We start from the raw sequence: 20,921 nt of genomic DNA on the forward strand, positions 1-20,921 counted from the left end.
GAGTGGAATGAAAGAATCAGTGAAAAATCCCCAGACATCATAGCAGTCACAGAAACAAAACTCGCTGAGATAATAACAGACACAATCTTCCCAACAGGATATCAGATCCTGAGGAAAGATAGAAGGAGTAGAGGGGGAGGAGGGGTTGCACTGCTCATAAAACACCAATGGGGATTTGAGGAAATGGAAGGCATGGACATGATTGGAGAAAGAGACTACATTGTAGGTACAATTCAGTCCGGAGAACATAAAGTAGTCATTGGAGTGATGTATAACCCACCACAGAACTGCAGGAGGCCAAGAGAGGAGTACGAAGAAAACAACAGGGTGATGGTGGACACACTGGCTGAGGTGGCAAGAAGAGCTCACTCGAGCAGAGCAAAGTTACTGGTAATGGGCGATTTCAACCACAGGGAGATCGACTGGGAAAACCTGGAGCCACATGGGGTCCCGAAACATGGAGAGCAAAGATGATGGATGTGGTACTTGAAAACCTCATGCATCAACATGTCAGGGACACAACCAGAGAGAGAGGGGAGGATGAGCCAGCAAGACTGGATCTTGTGTTCACCCTGAGCAGTTCAGACATCGAGGACATCACTTACGAGAGGCCCCTTGGAGCTAGCGATCATGTGGTTCTGAGTTTTGACTATATAGTAGAGTTACAAGTGGAGAAGGTAACAGGAACTGAAGGGGACAGGCCAAACTATAAAAGGGGGGACTACACAGGTATGAGAAACTTCCTGCAGGAGGTTCAGTGGGACAGAGAAATGGTAGGAAAATCAGTAAACGAGATGATGGAATATGTGGCAACAAAGTGCAAGGAGGAAGAGGAAAGTTTTGTTCCCAAGGGAAACAGAAATAATAGGAAGACCAAGACGAGTCCTTGGTTTACCCGAAGGTGTAGGGAGGCAAAAGCTAAGTGCAACAGAGAATGGAAAAGGTACAGGAGGCATAGGACCCAGGAAAACAAGGAGATTAGTAGAAGAGCCAGAAACGAGTATGCGCAGATAAGGAGGGAGGCCCAGAGACAGTATGAAAACGACATAGCATCGAAAGTCAAATCTGACCCGAAACTGCTGTATAGCCACATTAGGAAGAAGACAACAGTCAAGGACCAGGTGATAAGGCTGAGGAAAGAAGGTGGGGAACTCACAAGAAACGATCAAGAGGTATGTGAGGAGCTCAACACGAGATTTAAGGAAGTATTTACAGTAGAGACAGGAAGGACTCTGGGGGGACAGACCAGATGGGGACACCAACAAGGAATACACCAACAAGTGTTGGACGACATACATACAGATGAGGAGGAGGTGAAGAAACTGCTAAGGGACATCGATACCTCAAAGGCAATGGGACCGGACAACATCTCTCCATGGGTCCTTAGAGAGGGAGCAGATATGTTGTGCGTACCACTTACCACAATCTTCAACACATCCCTGGAAACTGGGCAACTAACTGAGGTATGGAAGACAGCAAATGTAGTTCCCATTTTCAAAAAAGGAGACAGAAAAGAGGCACTAAACTATAGACCTGTGTCATTGACGTGTATAGTATGCAAAATTATGGAGAAGATTATCAGGAGGAGAGTGGTGGAGCACCTGGAACGGAACAGGAGTATAAATGCCAACCAGCACGGATTCACGGAAGGCAAATCCTGTGTCACAAACCTTCTGGAGTTTTATGATAAAATAACAGAAGTAAGACAAGAGAGAGAGGGGTGGGTTGATTGCATCTTCTTGGACTGCAAGAAGGCCTTTGACACAGTTCCTCACAAGAGATTAGTGCAGAAGCTAGAGCATCAGGCGCATATAACAGGAAGGGCACTGCAATGGATCAGAGAATACCTGACAGGGAGGCAACAACGAGTCATGGTACGTAATGATGTATCACAGTGGGCACCTGTGACGAGCGGGGTCCCACAGGGGTCGGTCCTAGGACCAGTGCTATTTTTGGTATATGTGAACGACATGACGGAAGGGTTAGACTCAGAAGTGTCCCTGTTTGCAGATGATGTGAAGTTAATGAGGAGAATTAAATCTGATGAGGACCAGGCAGGACTTCAAAGAGACCTGGACAGACTGGACACCTGGTCCAGCAAATGGCTTCTCGAATTTAATCCTGCCAAATGCAAAGTCATGAAGATAGGGGAAGGGCACAGAAGACCACAGACAGAGTATAGGCTAGGTGGCCAAAGACTGCAAACCTCACTCAAGGAGAAAGATCTTGGGGTGAGTATAACACCGAGCATGTCTCCGGAAGCACACATCAATCAGATAACTGCTGCAGCATATGGGTGCCTGGCAAACCTGAGAACAGCATTCCGACACCTTAGTAAGGAATCATTCAAGACACTGTACACCGTGTATGTCAGGCCCATACTGGAGTATGCAGCACCTGTTTGGAACCCGCACTTGATAAAGCACGTCAAGAAATTAGAGAAAGTACAAAGGTTTGCAACAAGGTTAGTTCCAGAGCTAAGGGGAATGTCCTATGAAGAAAGATTAAGGGAAATCGGCCTGACGACACTGGAGGACAGGAGGGTCAGGGGAGACATGATAACGACATATAAAATACTGCGTGGAATAGACAAGGTGGACAAGGACAGGATGTTCCAGGGAGGGGACACAGAAACAAGAGGCCACAATTGGAAGTTGAAGACACAAATGAGTCAGAGAGATAGTAGGAAGTATTTCTTCAGTCATAGAGTTGTAAGGCAGTGGAATAGCCTAGAAAATGACGTAGTGGAGGCAGGAACCATACAGTTTTAAGACGAGGTTTGATAAAGCCCATGGAGCGGGGAGAGAGAGGGTCTAGTAGCAACCGGTGAAGAGGCGGGGCCAGGAGCTAGGACTCGACCCCTGCAACCACAAATAGGTGAGTACACACACACACACACACACACACACACACACACACACACACACACACACATACACACACACACACACACACACACACACACACACACACACACACACACACACACACACACACACACACACACACACACACACATACACACATACAAATGAATTGTGACTCGACCCCTGCAACCAGAAGAAAGTGAGTACACACACACACACACACACACACACATATATATATATATATATATATATATATATATATATATATATATATATATATATATATATATATATATATATATATATATATATATATATATATATACACTCCGTCTCTCTCTCTCTGTCTCTCTCTTTTTTACGAAGGGTTTGACAAGGTTAGGTTAAGGATTCTCTCTCTCTCTCTCTCTCTCTCTCTCTCTCTCTCTCTCTCTCTCTCTCTCTCTCTCTCTCTCTCTCTCTCTCTCTCTCTTTCTTTCGAGGCACCGCCGCTGAGTAAGTAAACTATGCCGAGGTGATGACAGCAACTCATAAGATGAGTATACAAACAAGTAGGAGGAGCGGAAAGCTGTAAGAGCAGAGGCAACACGTGAAAAGAGAGGGAGAGGGCAAAGAAAGACAGAAAAAAGAAGATTCAGGCAAGCACATAAAAATGAGGAGAGGCAGACAGATAGGAAGAGAGAAAGCAAGATAAAAAAGATAGTATAATAAACGTATATGAAACAGTAAAGAAGCCACAGGTGTGCAGCGGTCTTCATTAACGTGTGCTGATTGTTGTAAACTGATCTTCTAGCTATGTTGGTACAATTATAAGTGCTTTTAAATTGCCTTATGTTATGATACTCTGACAAGCGCAATAAACTCTGGTATTCCGTTCTATTTTTTCTGTTGGGAATGAGAGAGAATCAGGTTTGATCTAAAGAACATAGAAACGAAGGAATACTGCAGCAGGCCTTCTGGCCCATGCTAGGCAAGTCCAGTTCACACCTACCCATACCTACTTATCTCAGGAAACAATTAGCCTGTTTCCTGACGAATCTTGCCTAATCTAAACCTACCCATCCAACCTATATTTAAGCTACCCAAAATTCTTGCCTCAGTGCTGCTACCAGGGTATTTGTTTCACTCATCTACAACTCCTTTCAAACCAGCACTTCTCAATATCCTTTCTAAATCTAAATTTCCCGGACTTGAATCCATTACTACGAGTCTAGTTTTGGTTACATATTTTCAACACGCTATTTATATCTTCTTTATTTATTCCTGTTTAACATTTGTACACTTCGAATAGCGTCATTTCCATGGATTAAGAGACCTTCATCCTTGTAGGGTTTTTCATGCGAGCATCTGTCATTAAACCTTAAAGAGACTTTTTTTTTTATCGTCTGATGTGATGTCACCTTGAAATGATTTTTGTATTGCAGTAGCCTTTATACAATAGTTAAATTTTTGAGTGGTTAAAAGGCGGAGTTTATTTTTATAAGTTTAAATTTAAGTAGTGCATATGTACGAGTAACTTAAAAAATATTACAATAGATTTGAGGGCAACAAATGTTTACAAAATTTGAAGCAAGGTATTTTGGACACTGGTAATTTTTTATCAGGTGTTACTTTTTTAATTAGAATTGTTTTACAGTGCAGACAGTAACTCAGACAGAAATACTAAAGTCGAATTCAGTTCTTTACTTGCCACATTCAGAGCTTGCTTCTGTGTCATTGTTATCATGGTAAGAATGGCAGAATATGAGAATAGAGGAGCACTCTAGTTTTTGATGAATAAGACACATGTGCAACAATTAGGTATCTATATTTATGAGGACTTTTCGCCATCCAGATGTTACATGTGTCATATTCATCAACCTTTCTGTGTTAATAATAATAATAATAATAATAATACTAATAATAATAATAATAATAATAATAATAATAATAATATATTTACTACAAATACAAAGTATACAGTCCTAGCTGACATCAGTGACATGCTACTATATAGAAAGCCGCTTGTTGTGCTGTCAGAGCATTTCAGGCAAATTAGGTCAGTTTTGTCCCAGGATGCGACCCACACCAGTCGACTAACTCCCAGGTACCCATTTTACTGATGAGTGAACATAGACAACCGGTGTAAAGAAACACGCCCAGTGTTTCTACCCTCGCTGTGTGAAGCGAGAGCTTTAGCTACCAGGCCACGGAGCCAAGTTCATAGCTTTCAGTTTATCTTCGTATGAAAGATTCTCTATACAGTGGATTAATTTGAGCATCCTTCTCTGTATGTTATATATGGGATTGCATCCCCCACAAAGGAGATTTGAAAGTATTAGCTTTGTGCAGAAGTACAGTAATTTATACCGTGTGGTTTTCAAGTGTTTAAAGTCGTTTACCCACGGAAAAAATTAAACTACTCATATGAGTTTTTGCATTACTTTTTTTTTAATAAGAGACCATAAGGTTTCTCATACCTGGCACTTATTTTCCCTAAAAATATATTATTAGATAAAGTAGCTAGGTCACAAAAGCTCACTCCTTCCCCAGTTTTATTCATAAGTGTACGTGTTGCCAGCCTCAGCGAAACAAAATGACTGTCAGGTTTAGTCATTTATTTAATCTAAGGTTTAAACCAAATTAAAAGTATGGTTAATGTCTTTTCCTGCTTCTGAACTTCTAAACACTGAGTTTAGCGTTCCCTTGTGACTATAATAATAATAATAATAATAGTAAATATATTAATATGAGAAAGTGCTTGGTTATTAAAGAAAGCTTTCCTTCTTCCTGCAGGAACTTCTGCCCGTACACAGTTAGCAAGATGGTGTCGTGTAAGGTGGCCAACGGTACAGAGACTTACACCGGTAAAGTCGCCATCGGTAACCGTATCCAGTTCATGTATGTACGAAGTGTTTGTGCTGTGTTGTCTTTTGTTTCTGTTGTGTGGAGTTTTGTGTATTTTATTGACTATATGTACTTCGTTTACTTTTTTTCTCATTTTTTTTATCCACAAGTTTTCATTGACAAATAAGATAAATAAATAATAATAATCTTTATTTCTACAAGTACATGTAAAAGGAATACAGTCCTAGCTGACATACCTGGAGGTTACCTGGAGGTTATTCCGGGGATCAACGCCCCCGCGGCCCAGTCCATGACCAGGCCTCCCGATGGATCAGGGCCTGATCAACTAGGCTGTTACTGCTGGCCGCACGCTGTCCAACGTACGAGCCACAGCCCGGCTGATCCGGCACTGACTTTAGGTATCTGTCCAGCTCTCTCTTGACGGCAGCCAGGGGTTTATTGGCAATTCACCTAATGCTTGATGGGAGGCTGTTGAACAGTTTTGGGCCCCGGACACTTATGGTGTTTTCCCTTAGTGTACCAATGGCGCCCCTACTTTTTATTGGGGGCATTTTGCATCGCCTGCCCAGTCTTTTACTTTCGTAGGGAGTGATTTCTGTGTGCAGATTTGGGACCATTCCTTCCAAGATTTTCCAAGTGTGGATTATGATATATCTCTCCCTCCTGCGTTCCAACGAGTACAAGTCAAGTGCTTCCAAGCGTTCCCAGTAGTTAAGGTGCTTGACAGAACTTATACGTACAGTACACTCTCTAGATCTGCGATTTCACCTGCTTTGAATGGAGATGTTAATGTACAGCAGTACTCCAGCCTAGAGAGAACAAGTGATTTGAAAAGGATCATCATGGGCTTGGCATCTCTCGTTTTGAAAGTTCTCATTATCCATCCTATCATTTTCTTTGCACGTGCGATCGTGGCACTGTTGTGATCTTTGAAAGTGAGATCCTCAGACATTACTACTCCCAGGTCCCTTACATTATTTTTCCGCTCTATTGTATGGCCGGAGTCAGTAGTATACTCTGTTCTAGTTATTATCTCCTCCAGTTTTCCATAACGGAGGAGTTGGAATTTGTCCTCATTGAACATCATATTGTTTACCGTTGCCCACTGGAAAACTTTGTTTATATCTTCTTGGAGGTTAACCGCGTCCTCAGCAGATGACAGCCTCGTGCAGATCCTAGTATCATCCGCAAAGGATGATACGGTGCTGTGGTGTACATCTCTGTTTATGTCTGATATGAGGATAAGGAATAAGATGGGGGCGAGTACTGTGCCTTGTGGAACAGAGCTCTTCACTATGGCAGCCTCCGATTTAACTCTGTTGACCACTACTCTTTGTGTTCGATTTGTTAGGAAGTTGAAGATCCATCTCCCCACTTTCCCAGTTATTCCTTTAGCACGTATTTTATGGGCTATTACGCCATGATCGCATTTGTCAAATGCTTTTGCAAAGTCTGTGTATATTACATCTGCATTCTGATTTTCTTCCAGTGCATCCAAGGTCATGTCATAGTGATCCAGTAGTTGTGAGAGGCAGGAGCGACCTGCCCTGAACCCATGTTGCCCTGGATTGTGCAGATTTTGGGAATCCAGGTGATTTGCAATCCTGCTTCTTAGCACTCTTTCAAAGATTTTCATGATGTGGGACGTCAGAGCTATTGGTCTATAGTTCTTAGCTAATGCTTTGCTGCCACCTTTATGGAGTGGGGCTATATCCGTTGTTTTAAGTGACTGTGGAATTTCACCCATGTCCAAGCTCCTCCTCCATAGTGTACTTAGGGCACACGAGAGGGGTTTCTTGCAGTTCTTAATGAAAACAGAGTTCCACGAGTCTGGGCCCGGGGCTGAGTGCATAGGCATGTTGTCAACGGCTTTTTCGAAATCTATCGGAGTTAGGGTAATGTCGGAAATCTGGCATACATTTATGGAGTTTTGAGGCTCATTCATGAAGAAATCATTTGGGTCGTCGATCCTCAGACCGATTAGTGGTTCACTAAACACAGAGTCGTACTGGGATTTCAATATTTCACTCATTTCCTTGTTGTCATCTGTGTAAGTCCCATCCTGTCTGAGTAAGGGCCCGATACTAGATGTGGTATTTGCCTTGTTTTTGCCATATGAAAAGAAATATTTTGAATTTCTTTCAATTTCACTAATAGCTTTAAGCTCCTCCTGCCTCTCCTGGTTCCTGTAAGAGTCCTTTAGCTTAAGTTCGATAGTTTCCACTTCCCTGGTCAGCGCCTCCTTTCGTGTATCAGATATTCTAGCACTCCTGAGGAGCTCAGTGACTCTTCGTCGTCTTCTGTAGAGGGAGCGTCTTTTTCTCTCCAGTTTACTCCTGCTCTTCTTCTTTCTTAGGGGAATATGCCTAGAACATGCTTCGGCTACCAGGAAGTTGATCCTTTCAAGGCACTGGTTTGGATCCATGTCATTTAAGACATCTTCCCAACATGTTTCGTTTAGGACATGGTTTACCTGGTCCCAGTTGATGCTCCTGTTGTTGAAATTGTATTTGTGAAGACACCTTCACAGGTACATGCATTCTGCTGTTCAGGACCCCTATGCATGTACGTCTGGACTTCGATTAGATTGTGATCGGAATTAGTTGTTTTTGATATTCTTATGTCTCGTATCAGGTCCTCATTATTTGTGAAGATAAGGTCAAGTGTGTTTTCTAGTCTTGTTGGCTCCACTATCTGCTGGCTTAAGGTGTGTTTTTCGCAGAGACTTAGTAGCTCACGTGTGTGTGACCTTTCATCTGCGCTACCTCCGGGGATTGTTTCAGCTATAACATTATTTGCTACATTCTTCCATTTTGTATGCCTTAGGTTGAAATCACCAAGCAGTAAGATGTTTGGGGATGGAGCTGGAAGGTTTTCCAAACAGTAATCGATTTTCAGTAGCTGTTCCTTGAACTGTTGTGAGGTTGCATCTGGTGGCTTGTATACAACCACAATGACTAGGTTTTGGTTCTCGATCTTTATTGATAGAACTTCAACTACCTCATTTGTGGTGTTCAGCAACTCCGTGCAGATAAGGGACTCTGACATACAGGCCAACCCCCCCTTGTTGCCTGTTTTTTCTGTCGCATCTAAAAAGGTTGTAACCACTTATCCATATTTCACTGTCAAAGTGATCTTTTGTGTGAGTCTCTGTGAAGGCTGCAAACATTGCATTAGACTCCACTAGAAGTCCACTGATAAAAGGTATTTTGTTGTTGGTGGATGGCTTAAGGCCCTGTATATTAGCAAATATGAACGAGGTTGTATTCTGTGTTTGTTGGGGGGACATCAATGACATACTACTATATAGAAAGCCCCTTGCTATGTAGAGCATTTCAGGCAAATTAGATCAATATTGTCCCCAGGATGCGACCCACACCAGTCGACTAACACCCAGGTACCTATTTTACTGACAGGCGAACAGGGACAAAAGGTGCCTTAAGAAAACACGTCCTAATGTTTTTACCCGTATCGGGGATCGAACCACCGACCTCAGTGTGTGAGCTGAGTGCGCTAGCAATCGAGCAGTACTTGGATATCTTTATTGTTTAAACGTTTCATTTGAGCAGCAGGCTTCTTCAGTCGAATACAGAAATGATTTCAATGCTGGAGACCGTTGAAGAAGTGGAGAGATAATTTTGAGGTGTTCCGTCCCTCAACCTTGACAGGTGCTCAGTTCCTTTGTCTTGATCGAAGGTGGTCAGTCCCTTTTCATTGTGTAACATATTTTTTAGATTATATCCATAAATTTTTAGCGTCCAAGATGTTTTATACGACTCTTGCCTACTATATTTTCTTTCACACCATGAAACACAAATTTCATTACAATTTTAAATTATCATTTCATGATAAGGGGTGTCAATAGTGTGTTTTATATTATCTCATTGGCTTACACACTGTCCTGGTGTTTTAGGACTCACTCTCCTTGGGTTCAAACTCCACCCGTTCCGTGGTTTATCTCAGTGTTCACTCTTTACACCTGGAGCACTGACTTCTTAGGATCTAAGCTTCTCTTTCATCATCCGTTTTGTCTTTGATCCATTGTCGTCTGTCTTTTCATTTAAATGTAGCTCTGTTTGATCATTTCGGGTTTAGCGCTTAACTTGATTATAATAGTAATCATTTATTTACAAAATTATCTCTCCCCCCCCCCCTCCCTAACTCACCCTTTTGCTGTTTGTCCGCCCGATTTTCATTTTCTGGGTTGCTTTTCCTGTCTTACCTTCCATCTTTTCTACTTTCCTGTATACATTCCTTGTACGCTGTCTCCTGTTCTCCCTGCCTATTCTGTATTATTTCTAACTTTTCATATCCACCTCTTTCATTCTCTCTCTCTCCCTCTTTCATATCCTTTCACCTAATCTACATTATCTTGGCCTATCCAGCTTATCCTAGGTAAGTCTATATTAAGTCAGTATTTTTTAACATGTTTAGCGAAATGATTGTTCTGCCTCTGTGAACTTCATCTCTGTTGTAGCTACTATATCTCATTCTGTCTATTATTCTTATTTCAGAATTTATTTGGGATATCATTCATTTATCTCCATTGGATCTCTCTGATCCCTGCTTATCTGAGGGAATGATGAGGGATTCCGTCCAAGTATGGAAGTCTGTTATGATTCTGGAGCCTTTCCTCATTGAGAGAGGAGTCTCTTCCTTCGTTGTTTTGAAATATCTGTCCTTGGTTTGGTGTTACTCTGCTGCGAGATATGGTTGAACGATGTGAGCAATGGGACAGTTTGGTGAGGAAGGAGGGCAAAGGGATATCCAGGTTATGTTGCAGATAGTGGTGGGAAGAGGTTTTTATGGGCTGGTTGTTGTAGTATCTAGTATCATGGAATAGTGTATGGAAGATGGGATGGATGGGGCGGTGATATATTGGCAGGAAGAGGAGGGGGTGTTATTTGTCCCTATGTCCTGTCTGCTCGTTGATACGCTGATCGTCCCTGGTTGCTGGATTTCACTGGTGTCATTTCTTTTGGTTGAGTTGCTTTTTTATCTGTGTTTACCTTCATTTCATTATGTGTCTGTAATTACCGAATTCCTATTCTGTGCCTCACCGGAAGACTTAGTTTACCTTGGCGTGAAGGTATCCTATGTCCTCCATGATGGTTCGGAATAAGGGTCTGCTGGGCTTGGATATGAGAATTTTTGAAGAGTTTGCTCTACACAGTAGAACTGAAATAAAAAAAACACGATTTTTTATACTGAATGTAATGTAATAAAACGATTTGTTACTATTTTTAATGAGATCTATCGGTATTACATTTATATTTTTATTTTTAGATACTTCGAGATGTCTGAAAAAATAATTGGTGTGATTTTTAATAGGTCTATTATGGCGATGAGCCTGGAACTTCAGCTCCCTCAGTCCCCTCTTTAATATAGGGCTCGGTTTTGATGGAGGCTACTCGCACAGATTCTGGTATCGTCTACAAACGATGTTACAGTACTATGATTTATCATTATCTATGTTATATATGATAATTGGAGAATTGGGTAAAGTACCATGTCCTCACAAACAGAGACTTTTCTTTTTCATTTAGTGTAAACTAAGAAATCAAGTGCAGAGTTTTCAAATGTGATTTCAGAAAATATGAACTTCCAGACAAGCAGAGAAAGAGAAGGCAGGCCTCCAGTGGTGTCTGTAGCAATTCCTCATTTTCTCGCTTTATCTGGTTCCTTTATCTGCCCCTTTAGGACGATGACACGACCCCGATACGTGACCTCGTTTAAGGAGGTGCAGGAGACGGACTACGGCTGTTGTCCTGGCTTTTACGGCGATAATTGTGATAATTGTGAGTCACTTTATTCCTTTTGCTCTTTACTGTGCCTTTGCCGTTGTACAATGTGTATAATCGACATACATTTATTTATGCTGATTTTATTGTGTATATTTTTTTTTACATATTTTCCCGTTGCTTCCGTGCCAGCTTGCTTCAACTGCACGCAGATCCACAACTTGTTGTCTCGGGTGCGAACGTTGGAGGCCAAGTTGCTACGGTCTCCTTCTGCTTCCCTCCCACCACTTGATGAACCCGTCATTGAGATGGGTCTGCCTGATACATCACACGTTAATGGTCACCCCCTCAACCAGGGGCGTGGTAGGGGGCGCAGCCGCTCCAGCAGCAGGGGTCGTGGGCGTGCGAGCACTAGCTCTAGAGGGCGTGGACGCGGCAGTGACAGGAGGAGCACAAGTAGACGGGAGGATGACCCCCGCGGGGACATCGATATCGTAGAGGAAGGAGGCACCGACGCCTACGATGTGAGCATAATGCCGTGTTTTTTTTTTTTTTTTTTTTTGTTAATTTATGCCGCCTGTGCAGCTAGTTTGTGTGCCTCTGCTCGTCCTGTGAGCGGAAGCCCAAAGAAAAGGACTACAGAGGTCACTTCTTTATTAGATCCCATTGGACATAGTTATATCTTTATTGTCATTAAAAGTTCTATTTTATATATTACGTCCTAATTATATACTTAAGTGCCTACTTAATCTGATGTGTAGGTACAGTCTTAATAACTTAGATAATTTATCACTAACAATAAAATAATTTCGTAGATTACAATTTCATCTTACAGTACAGTAGTTAGGTTATATAGTTGATGCAGAGTCTGGATGTATTCTCCAGATTTTAGATATCATTGACAATAGATTTATTTTCCATTTCCCTTAATGTTTGTGTGGACGTGTCTAAATAGTTGGATTCATCATCGCCTCTCAGCAGCTCTTCCTCTGTCCAGTTAATACACTGTAATTGCAGCTTCATGAGAATGAGAACTTTTGAAACATCTCATTCACAAGTGCATGAATAAGACGCATGATCAATACTTGGGTATCTTTATTGTGGCATTATCAATATAATACAGAGAATTCTAGAGATGAGGTATTCAGATCCTTAGCCTCGAAAGGAGACAGTCAGTTCATCAGTCTTAATATATATAATGCTTATTTATCCATTTGTAGGTTTAATATACAGGCCCCACTTACATAGCGGGTTAGATTCCAGGCTACTGCTGTACAGCAAAAATTGCTGTAAAGTGAAACATAGCCTTTTTTTCATTTTCAAATGCATTTAAAAGCCTGATAACATGTTTACACTATCATATATTAGAGCTAGGCCTAAAAAAAGTGTTTATACAGTACACATATTACTTACCTTGAAATATTTTCATCCTTAGCTTATAGTGACTGGTGAATATATTTATTGTAGGAAATCTGAATAAATGAAGAATGGGTATAAATGAAAACTGCTGCATTACCGAAATGCTGTAAAACAGGGCCTGCCTGTACCATTAATATATCTCACTCACAAGACTTATTGCTGTGTAAAAAAATCTAAATCTAAATACGATGATTAATACAGTTCACCATGTGACAGGTTGCCTCAGCACGGCCCACCCTCGCCACCTCCCAGGCAGGCTCGGGCCAGTGTGCTTGTCCACCTGGTCCACCTGGCCCCCCTGGTGCACCTGGACGCGACGGACGGGACGGTAACCCCGGGACGCCTGGCTTGCCAGGCACACCTGGAATTGTCACACGAGGGCCAGGTGAGTGATGCATTATCATATTTAACATATTCATGGGAAAGCGCTGAACCTCAGGGGTCATGTAGCACCTGGGGAAAAGGAGGTAATAAGATTTACCCGAGGAATGGGAGAGTAGCTCCAATTCCTTAAATCAAAAGCCCTCCACTAGTATCAAGGCACCCGTTGAAAGGTGGAAGGTCATGGACGAGTACTTCATAAGGAAACCACGAAACGAATGGGGTTTGAATCCATGAGTGAGTGAGTCCTACAACTCTAGGCCACTGCATAAGTCACTTGGCCAGCTGGCTACAGTAAAATTCATCTAATTAGGTATATTTCTATACACCATAGGGAGGTTAGCATGGGCCCCACTGTGACCACAAATGTTTTTCGAAAAATCATTATTATTAGTTTGCTAAATTGTCGTTGATACAAATTTCTTCAACAGGAAGTGGTTTGGGTGGCGAAACTAACTACGTTGCTGGTCCACCCGGGCCACCAGGATTGGCTGGGTCACCAGGACCCAGAGGCATTCCCGGTCATGATGGCCGTCCTGGACCAGCAGGTCCACCAGGGCGTAATGGACAGGATGGCACCCCAGGCCTTCAGGGACCACTTGGCCCTCCAGGTATTATGCAAGGCTTACTCTCTGACTCACTACTATATTTACTTAAGGATTTTTTCCAGAGCATGTCTTGCCAAACCTTATTACATTTACAGATCTGCAAATCGATACATACGCATAAATTATACACGTATGTTTATATCTGTACATAATTGCCCATACTAAATAGGCAATTGCATAAACTGAAACAGGTACATTCACGTTAAATTATAATTACCATAAATTATAATTACACATAAATGTTCACAATTTTTTAGATTATAGCGATATAAAAACCTTAGGAAAATTTAATTGATTTAAAGGCAATTTTTAGTTTATATTCATTAAGTTTCACTTGGGACTGAAGTATCTTTGTGGTGAACAAAATACGCACTGGAGGCCTGGTCACAGACCGGGCCACGGGGGCGTTGACCCCCAGAACTCTCTCAAGGTAAACAGCCTTAATGAGCCCATTGAGCAGTTGACAGATTTTAAACCTACTTACGCAATCAGCCAATTACCCATTGACAGCAACTTTTTTCCCCAGGTCCTCCAGGTGAAAGCATACACGGACCAAAGGGAAGCCCGGGTCTTGATGGTCTTCCTGGTCAGCTAGGTCCTGCAGGTCCTCGAGGACTAGCTGGTGCCATCGGCCCTCCTGGACCCAGGGTAATATTGTGACAGTTGCATGTTAGTGAGAATTACACATTGCACTGTGTTTCATGAAGTGTTAAACCCCTGTATCATACGGCGCAGTGAGAGATGAAGGCTCTGCCTTAAGAGGCGCCTGAGTTTCCCTGTCTCATAATATCATGTTTATTTTTCCCCTATAATCTACGTTGTTCATAATTACTATCGCATTTGCTTTGTCTCTTTTCGTAAGGTGAAGTCTAGGATCTTTCTTTAATTCATGGTATAACTTAACAAATCTTTGAGGACAATTGTCCTCAAGTTAAATTATACCATGAATTAAGGAAAGATCTTAGACTTCACCTTACGAAAGCAGACAAAGCAAATGCGACAATAATTACGGACAAGGTAGATTATAGGGGGAAAATAATATTTTATTAGAAAACAAGGGAAGTGACGTGCCCCTTAAACTCCTGACTCTAGTGCTATCTTCACTGGATGCTTGCCCTTGTCATACACAGCCAGCTGGGTACTTGGCCGGGGCGCCATACATCAGCTCTGAAGCCCAATTTTTCAGCCACAGACAACATGACACTGTTATAAAAACAGTGAAATGGGTGGCTGTTGGCGGAGCCTTGAACAGTTGAAATATGGCATAGTTATACCTGCCGTGCTCAGTGGCTGCTAAACAAGTAGGGGTCATATAACACCTGGGGAATGGGAGGCAATCAGGTGTGATCCTCCAAGGAAGGGAAGAATAGCTTTAATTTCTCGAATCAAGATCCCTTCACCATAATTGTCTGCAAATCTTCAAAATGTTGACAAAGCTCTGTGTTACAGGGTGAACCTGGCCTTAATGGCATTGCTGGTACGCCAGGGCAACCTGGTCCAAAGGGCGAGATAGGTCCTGTAGGAGCCCCAGGAACACAGGGTAGGAATGGTCTCCCTGGAGCACCTGGACCTGTTGGCCCACCTGGACCTCCTGGCCCACCTGGACTTCCTACCCCTCTTATTCCAGCTCGAGGGTTCGATCAGTATATCCGTAAGTTATTAATACAAAATTTATGTCATTGACTATACCTTCTGGTCTGATATGTATAGTATATTCATGAGAAAGTGCTGAATTTAAAGGAGTCATGTTTAGCGTTTTTATGTAATAATAATAATAATAATAATAATAATAAGAAGAAGAAGAAGAAGAAGAAGAAGAATCAAAAGTCATACTGCACCTTGGTAATATAATTGTCTCATAACATATCATTAGTTCAACTAAGGTAGGCTTTTTTGTTTATAGAAAGAAGTGAGAAATTTGTGCAACTGGATAGTCATTTATGTACAAGAATGATATACAATACCGACAAGATGAAATTAAGACACATGTGCAACATCTGGGTATCTTTATTGTAGACGTTTCGCCATCCAGTAGCTTTATCAATAAAAATTCCAGTTATGTCCTGGAATTTGTATTGATAAAGCCACTGGATGGCGAAACGTCTACAATAAAGATACCCAGATGTTGCACATGTGTCTTAATTTCATCATAGTCATTTATGAGTGTGCCTCATTTATCTGTTGTTATTATTATTGTTTTATTATTATTGTTTTTATTATTATTATTATTATTATTATTATTATTATTATTATTATTATTATTATTATTATTATTATTATTACTATTATTATTATTGTTGTTGTTGTTGTATTATTATAAAAGTGCCAAACCTTTATGAGCCATATGGTTGCTTTTTTTTTTAACATTGTCAATTTTTACCCATGAAGGTGGTATGATCCCCCCAAAAAGAGGAAATGCACTCACCATCATTCGGTCAATCACTGTCTTGCCAAAAGTGTGCTGACATCACATTTCAAATAACCCTCCCAACAGCAGCATCTCCACCCTTCCTTCACTGTAGGCACTACCCTTCAGATCCCCAGCCTCTCCTGGAGAGCATGCGTTTATTGTTTAATTTAACTTGCAATAAAGATATTAAACAACCAAGGTGACATCATGTATTCCTGTCTAAGGCCTACTTTTACTGGGAAATAATCTTCCTCCTACACAGCCTAATCTAAGCCTCACTGTCCTCATAAAAGCTTAATGCTTTCAGTAACCTACCACCTATTCCATACACTTACATCTGCCACATTGCTCCCCTATCCACCCTATCATATGGCTTTTCCAAAGACGTAAATGCAACGAAAACCTCTTGATCCTTATCTAAATACCGTTCACTTTTATGCTTCTCTGTCAACACTTGGCCTACACATCCTCTACCCTTCCTAAAGCCTCCTTGTTCATCGGCAATCCTGCTCTCCATCTTACTCTTAATTCTTTCACCGTACACCTTACTAGGTATATTCAGCAAGTTTATTCCCCTGTAATTCTTACGCTCTCTCTTGTGGCCCCTTTGCCTTTATACAAAGGAACTATGCACACTTTCTGCCAATCCCTAGGTACCTTCCCCTCACTTATATATTTATTAAATAAAAGCACCAACCATTCTAAAACTGTATCCCCACTTACTTTTAACATTTCTGTCTTGATCTCATCAATTCCAGCTGATTTACTCTCTTTCATTCTACCCAGTGCTTCACATTTAAAAGTTTAAAACCATTATGGTATTGTATATTGATAGAATATTTGTTCCTATCATGTCTTGCCCTTTGATACTTTTATTTACTAATATTGCCTCACAAAACTAAATCAATGCAGAACTTCTAAATGCATTTAGTAAGACTTTCTTCCCACTTGAGCATTTTCAAGTTTATCAGTATCCTTCCTCAAATATGGTATAATAATAATAATAATAATAATAATAATAATAATAATAATAACAATAATAATAATAATAATAATAATAATAATAATAATAATAATAATAATAATAATAATAATAATAGGGTGCTCCATGGGGAAGTGGAACCTAATTCTTCTTCCATAAACCAAGCGTGTTGTAAGAGGCGACTAAAATGCTGGGAGCAAGGAGCTAGTAACCCCTTCTCCTGTATACATTACTAAATTTAAAAAGAGAAACTTACTTTTTTCTTTTGGGGCCACCCTGCCTCGGTGGGATATGGCCAGTTTGATGAAAGAAGAATAATACGGTGGATAATAATAATGATAATGTGGCAGATGTTGCAAATGCATGGAATAGGTGGAAAGTCACTTAAAGCAGTAAAGAGCCTTTAAGTGGATAGTGAGGCTCAGGCTGAGGTATGTTGGAGAGAGGGAAATTATTTTCCAGTAAAAGTAGGTCTTAGAGATGTGCAGTGTCACCATGATTGTTTAATATATTTATAAATGGAGTTGTAAAAGAAGTGAACACTAGGGTGTTGAAGAGAGGTGTGGGATTGAAAGATGGTGAATCTGGTTCCGAGTGGGAGTTGTCACAGTTGCTTTTTTTGTCGATGACAGTTCTTTTGAGAGATTTCAAGAGACGTTGCATTTGGGAGAATATGTAAAAGATTGGAGGAAAGGAGTATGGAGGAGGTAAATGTGTTCAGATATTTGGGAGTGAATGTGTCAGTTGATAGTTCTAGGTGAGATGAGGTGAATCCTAGATTTGACAAAGGGAAAAGGGTGGGTGTTTCAGTGAGGCATCTGTGGAGACAAGAACTTTATCCATGGAAGCAAAAAGGGAAATGTACCAGAGCATAATGGTACTAACACTGTTGTATGGATGTGAGGCATGGGTTTTGAATATTGCAGTGAGGAGGAGGCTGAAGGCAGTGGAGATACTGTGTTTTTTTGAGCTGACATGCTGTTGGAGTGAGCGAGGTAACATATATGAAGGTATTCAAGAAAACTGGTTAGCCACATTCGAGTCCTGGAGGTGCGAAGTACAGTGCCTGCACTCTGAGGGAGGGATGGGGATATTGCAATTTGGAGGGGCATCTGAGCTGCAGTATCGGCATGCCTCAAGCAAGACAGTGGAGTGAATGATGGTTAAAGTGTTTTTTTTTTTTTTAGGTCACCCAACCTTGGTAGGAGATAGCTGGTGTGTTTAATGTGTTAACATATTCATTTAACTAAATACCTTTTATCAGTTTTATTTTGATATAGTAAATTCATTCATTTTGTAATAAATATTATTATTATAATCAAGGGGGAAGCGCTAAACCCGGAGGATTATACAGCGCCTGGGGGGGGGGGATGTGGAAGGCATTCAGGCTTAATTCGGGGAACTGGAGCACAGATCCAATTCTCTAAATCAAGAGCCCCTCACCAACATCAAGGAACCTTCCTTGAGGGGTAATAAATATTACTCCTCACACAAAATAGAGCGAAACACCAACGTCAACAAAGACCTGGGAGTGATCATGTCGGAGGATCTCACCTTCAAGGACCATAACATTGTATCAATCGCATCTGCTAGAAAAATGACAGGATGGATAATGAGAACCTTCAAAACTAGGGAGGCCAAGCCCATGATGACACTCTTCAGGTCACTTGTTCTATCTAGGCTGGAATATTGCTGCACACTAACAGCACCTTTCAAGGCAGGTGAAATTGCCGACCTAGAAAATGTACAGAGAACTTTCACGGCGCGCATAACGGAGATAAAACACCTCAATTACTGGGAGCGCTTGAGGTTCCTAAACCTGTATTCCCTGGAACGCAGGAGGGAGAGATACATGATTATATACACCTGGAAAATCCTAGAGGGACTAGTACCGAACTTGCACACGAAAATCACTCACTACGAAAGCAAAAGACTTGGCAGACGATGCACCATCCCCCCAATGAAAAGCAGGGGTGTCACTAGCACGTTAAGAGACCATACAATAAGTGTCAGGGGCCTGAGACTGTTCAACTGCCTCCCAGCATACATAAGGGGGATTACCAACAGACCCCTGGCAGTCTTCAAGCTGGCACTGGACAAGCACCTAAAGTCAGTTCCTGATCAGCCGGGCTGTGGCTCGTACGTTGGTTTACGTGCAGCCAGCAGCAACAGCCTGGTTGATCAGGCTCTGATCCACCAGGAGGCCTGGTCACAGGCCGGGCCGCGGGGGCGTTGACCCCCGGAACTCTCTCCAGGTCTCCAGGTAAACTGTATGTTTTTATCCACAGCTGACTATGCTGGTGCTCTTGGAGAAGGACATGAGGGTAGTGGCTATGGGGTTGCTGTTGATGATGATGAGTATCCTCTTGGGATCCCTGGCTTGCCCCGTCCCCGTGGTTATCCAGGGCCTCCTGGACCCAAGGGACAGAAAGGTAGGTGTGCTATTAATGTTTGGAATGACATGAACAAGGTATGGTGGCTCTGTTGTGATTTCTATTGTATTATTATATTCATGGGAAGTGTTAATTCTGTAGGGGCCAAACAGAACCTTGGGAATGGGAAGAAATCAGGTTTGATCCATTGAAGGAGGGTAGTTCACTTATTGGATTCAGTGGACAGCATCATGGCTGCACTGAAGGAAACCCAAACAGGAACAAAATATACTATATCTATTATAGACATTTCACATACAGAATTAAATAAACTTGGCATCTTCTATTCTTTATCCAGGTAAATAACTAATAGAAAAACTAGTCATTGGTACAGTTCTGAAAATTAATAAAGAGTAAATGTGCATGTTTTAATTCACGCACAAGCTGCATTGTCCCTCGTGTGGCACTTCAGCTTTTATAATTCTCTTGTGATACCATAAAATTCATGATTCATTGCTTTTTCATGCTCTACAGGATTTTGGATGCATTAAATAATAATGGTGAGTACACGGTTTTATTTGCAGCATTCGGCTTCAGATTATTTAGTTTCGTTAAAAATTAATGTATCCATGGATGCAAAAATGGAATTGTATGAGAGTATAGTGATACCAGTACTCTTATACAGGTGTATGCCTGGAGGGTGTGAAGCATGGGTTGTGAATGTTGCATCAAGAAGGAGGTTGAAGGCAATGAAGATGTCGTGTCTGAAGGCAACATGTGGTGTGAATATGCAGAAAATTTGCAGCTTGGATATTAGGACGAGGTGCAGAGTTACTAAAAGTATTATCCAGAGGGTTTATTGAGGTAATTTGGATATTTAGAGAGGATGGAACAAAATAGGATGACTTGGAGGACATATAAATATGTGGTGGAGGGAAGATGGGGTAGGGGTTGCCCTAGGAAAGATTGGAGAGAGGGGATAAAGGTTTTGTATGTGAGGGGCTTAGACAGCCAGCAAGCTTGTTAGATAGGAGTGAGTGGAGGCAAGTGGTTTTCATGACTTGATGTGTGACTTGGAGTGTGAACAAAGTAACATTTATGAAGGGATTCAGGGAAATCAGTTATCTGGACCTAGAATCCTGGAGGTGGGAAGATAAGATAAGAGATAAGATTTCGTTCGGATTTTTAACCCCGGAGGGTTAGCCACCCAGGATAACCCAAGAAAGTCAGTGCGTCATCGAGGACTGTCTAACTTATTTCCATTGGGGTCCTTAATCTTGTCCCCCAGGAT

At 41.5% G+C, this 20,921-nt stretch overlaps 1 protein-coding gene across 8 annotated transcripts in view; it reads left to right on the forward strand.

The window, feature by feature from the left end:
* LOC128696743 (uncharacterized) overlaps positions 1 to 20,921 on the forward strand; it is a 318,805-nt gene that overhangs the window by 253,087 nt on the left and 44,797 nt on the right. For all 8 annotated transcript variants that reach the window (XM_070094497.1, XM_070094498.1, XM_070094501.1 and 5 more), the window contains 8 exons: positions 5,646 to 5,750; positions 11,418 to 11,515; positions 11,651 to 11,982; positions 13,094 to 13,262; positions 13,690 to 13,869; positions 14,393 to 14,514; positions 15,316 to 15,517; positions 19,547 to 19,690. In XM_070094497.1, the coding sequence (XP_069950598.1) occupies positions 5,646 to 5,750; positions 11,418 to 11,515; positions 11,651 to 11,982; positions 13,094 to 13,262; positions 13,690 to 13,869; positions 14,393 to 14,514; positions 15,316 to 15,517; positions 19,547 to 19,690 (1,352 nt within the window). The remainder of the gene's footprint in view (positions 1 to 5,645; positions 5,751 to 11,417; positions 11,516 to 11,650; positions 11,983 to 13,093; positions 13,263 to 13,689; positions 13,870 to 14,392; positions 14,515 to 15,315; positions 15,518 to 19,546; positions 19,691 to 20,921) is intronic.

Source organism: Cherax quadricarinatus, chromosome 46 (genome assembly GCF_038502225.1).
Source record: "Cherax quadricarinatus isolate ZL_2023a chromosome 46, ASM3850222v1, whole genome shotgun sequence".
Taxonomy (NCBI): Eukaryota; Metazoa; Arthropoda; class Malacostraca; order Decapoda; family Parastacidae; genus Cherax; species Cherax quadricarinatus.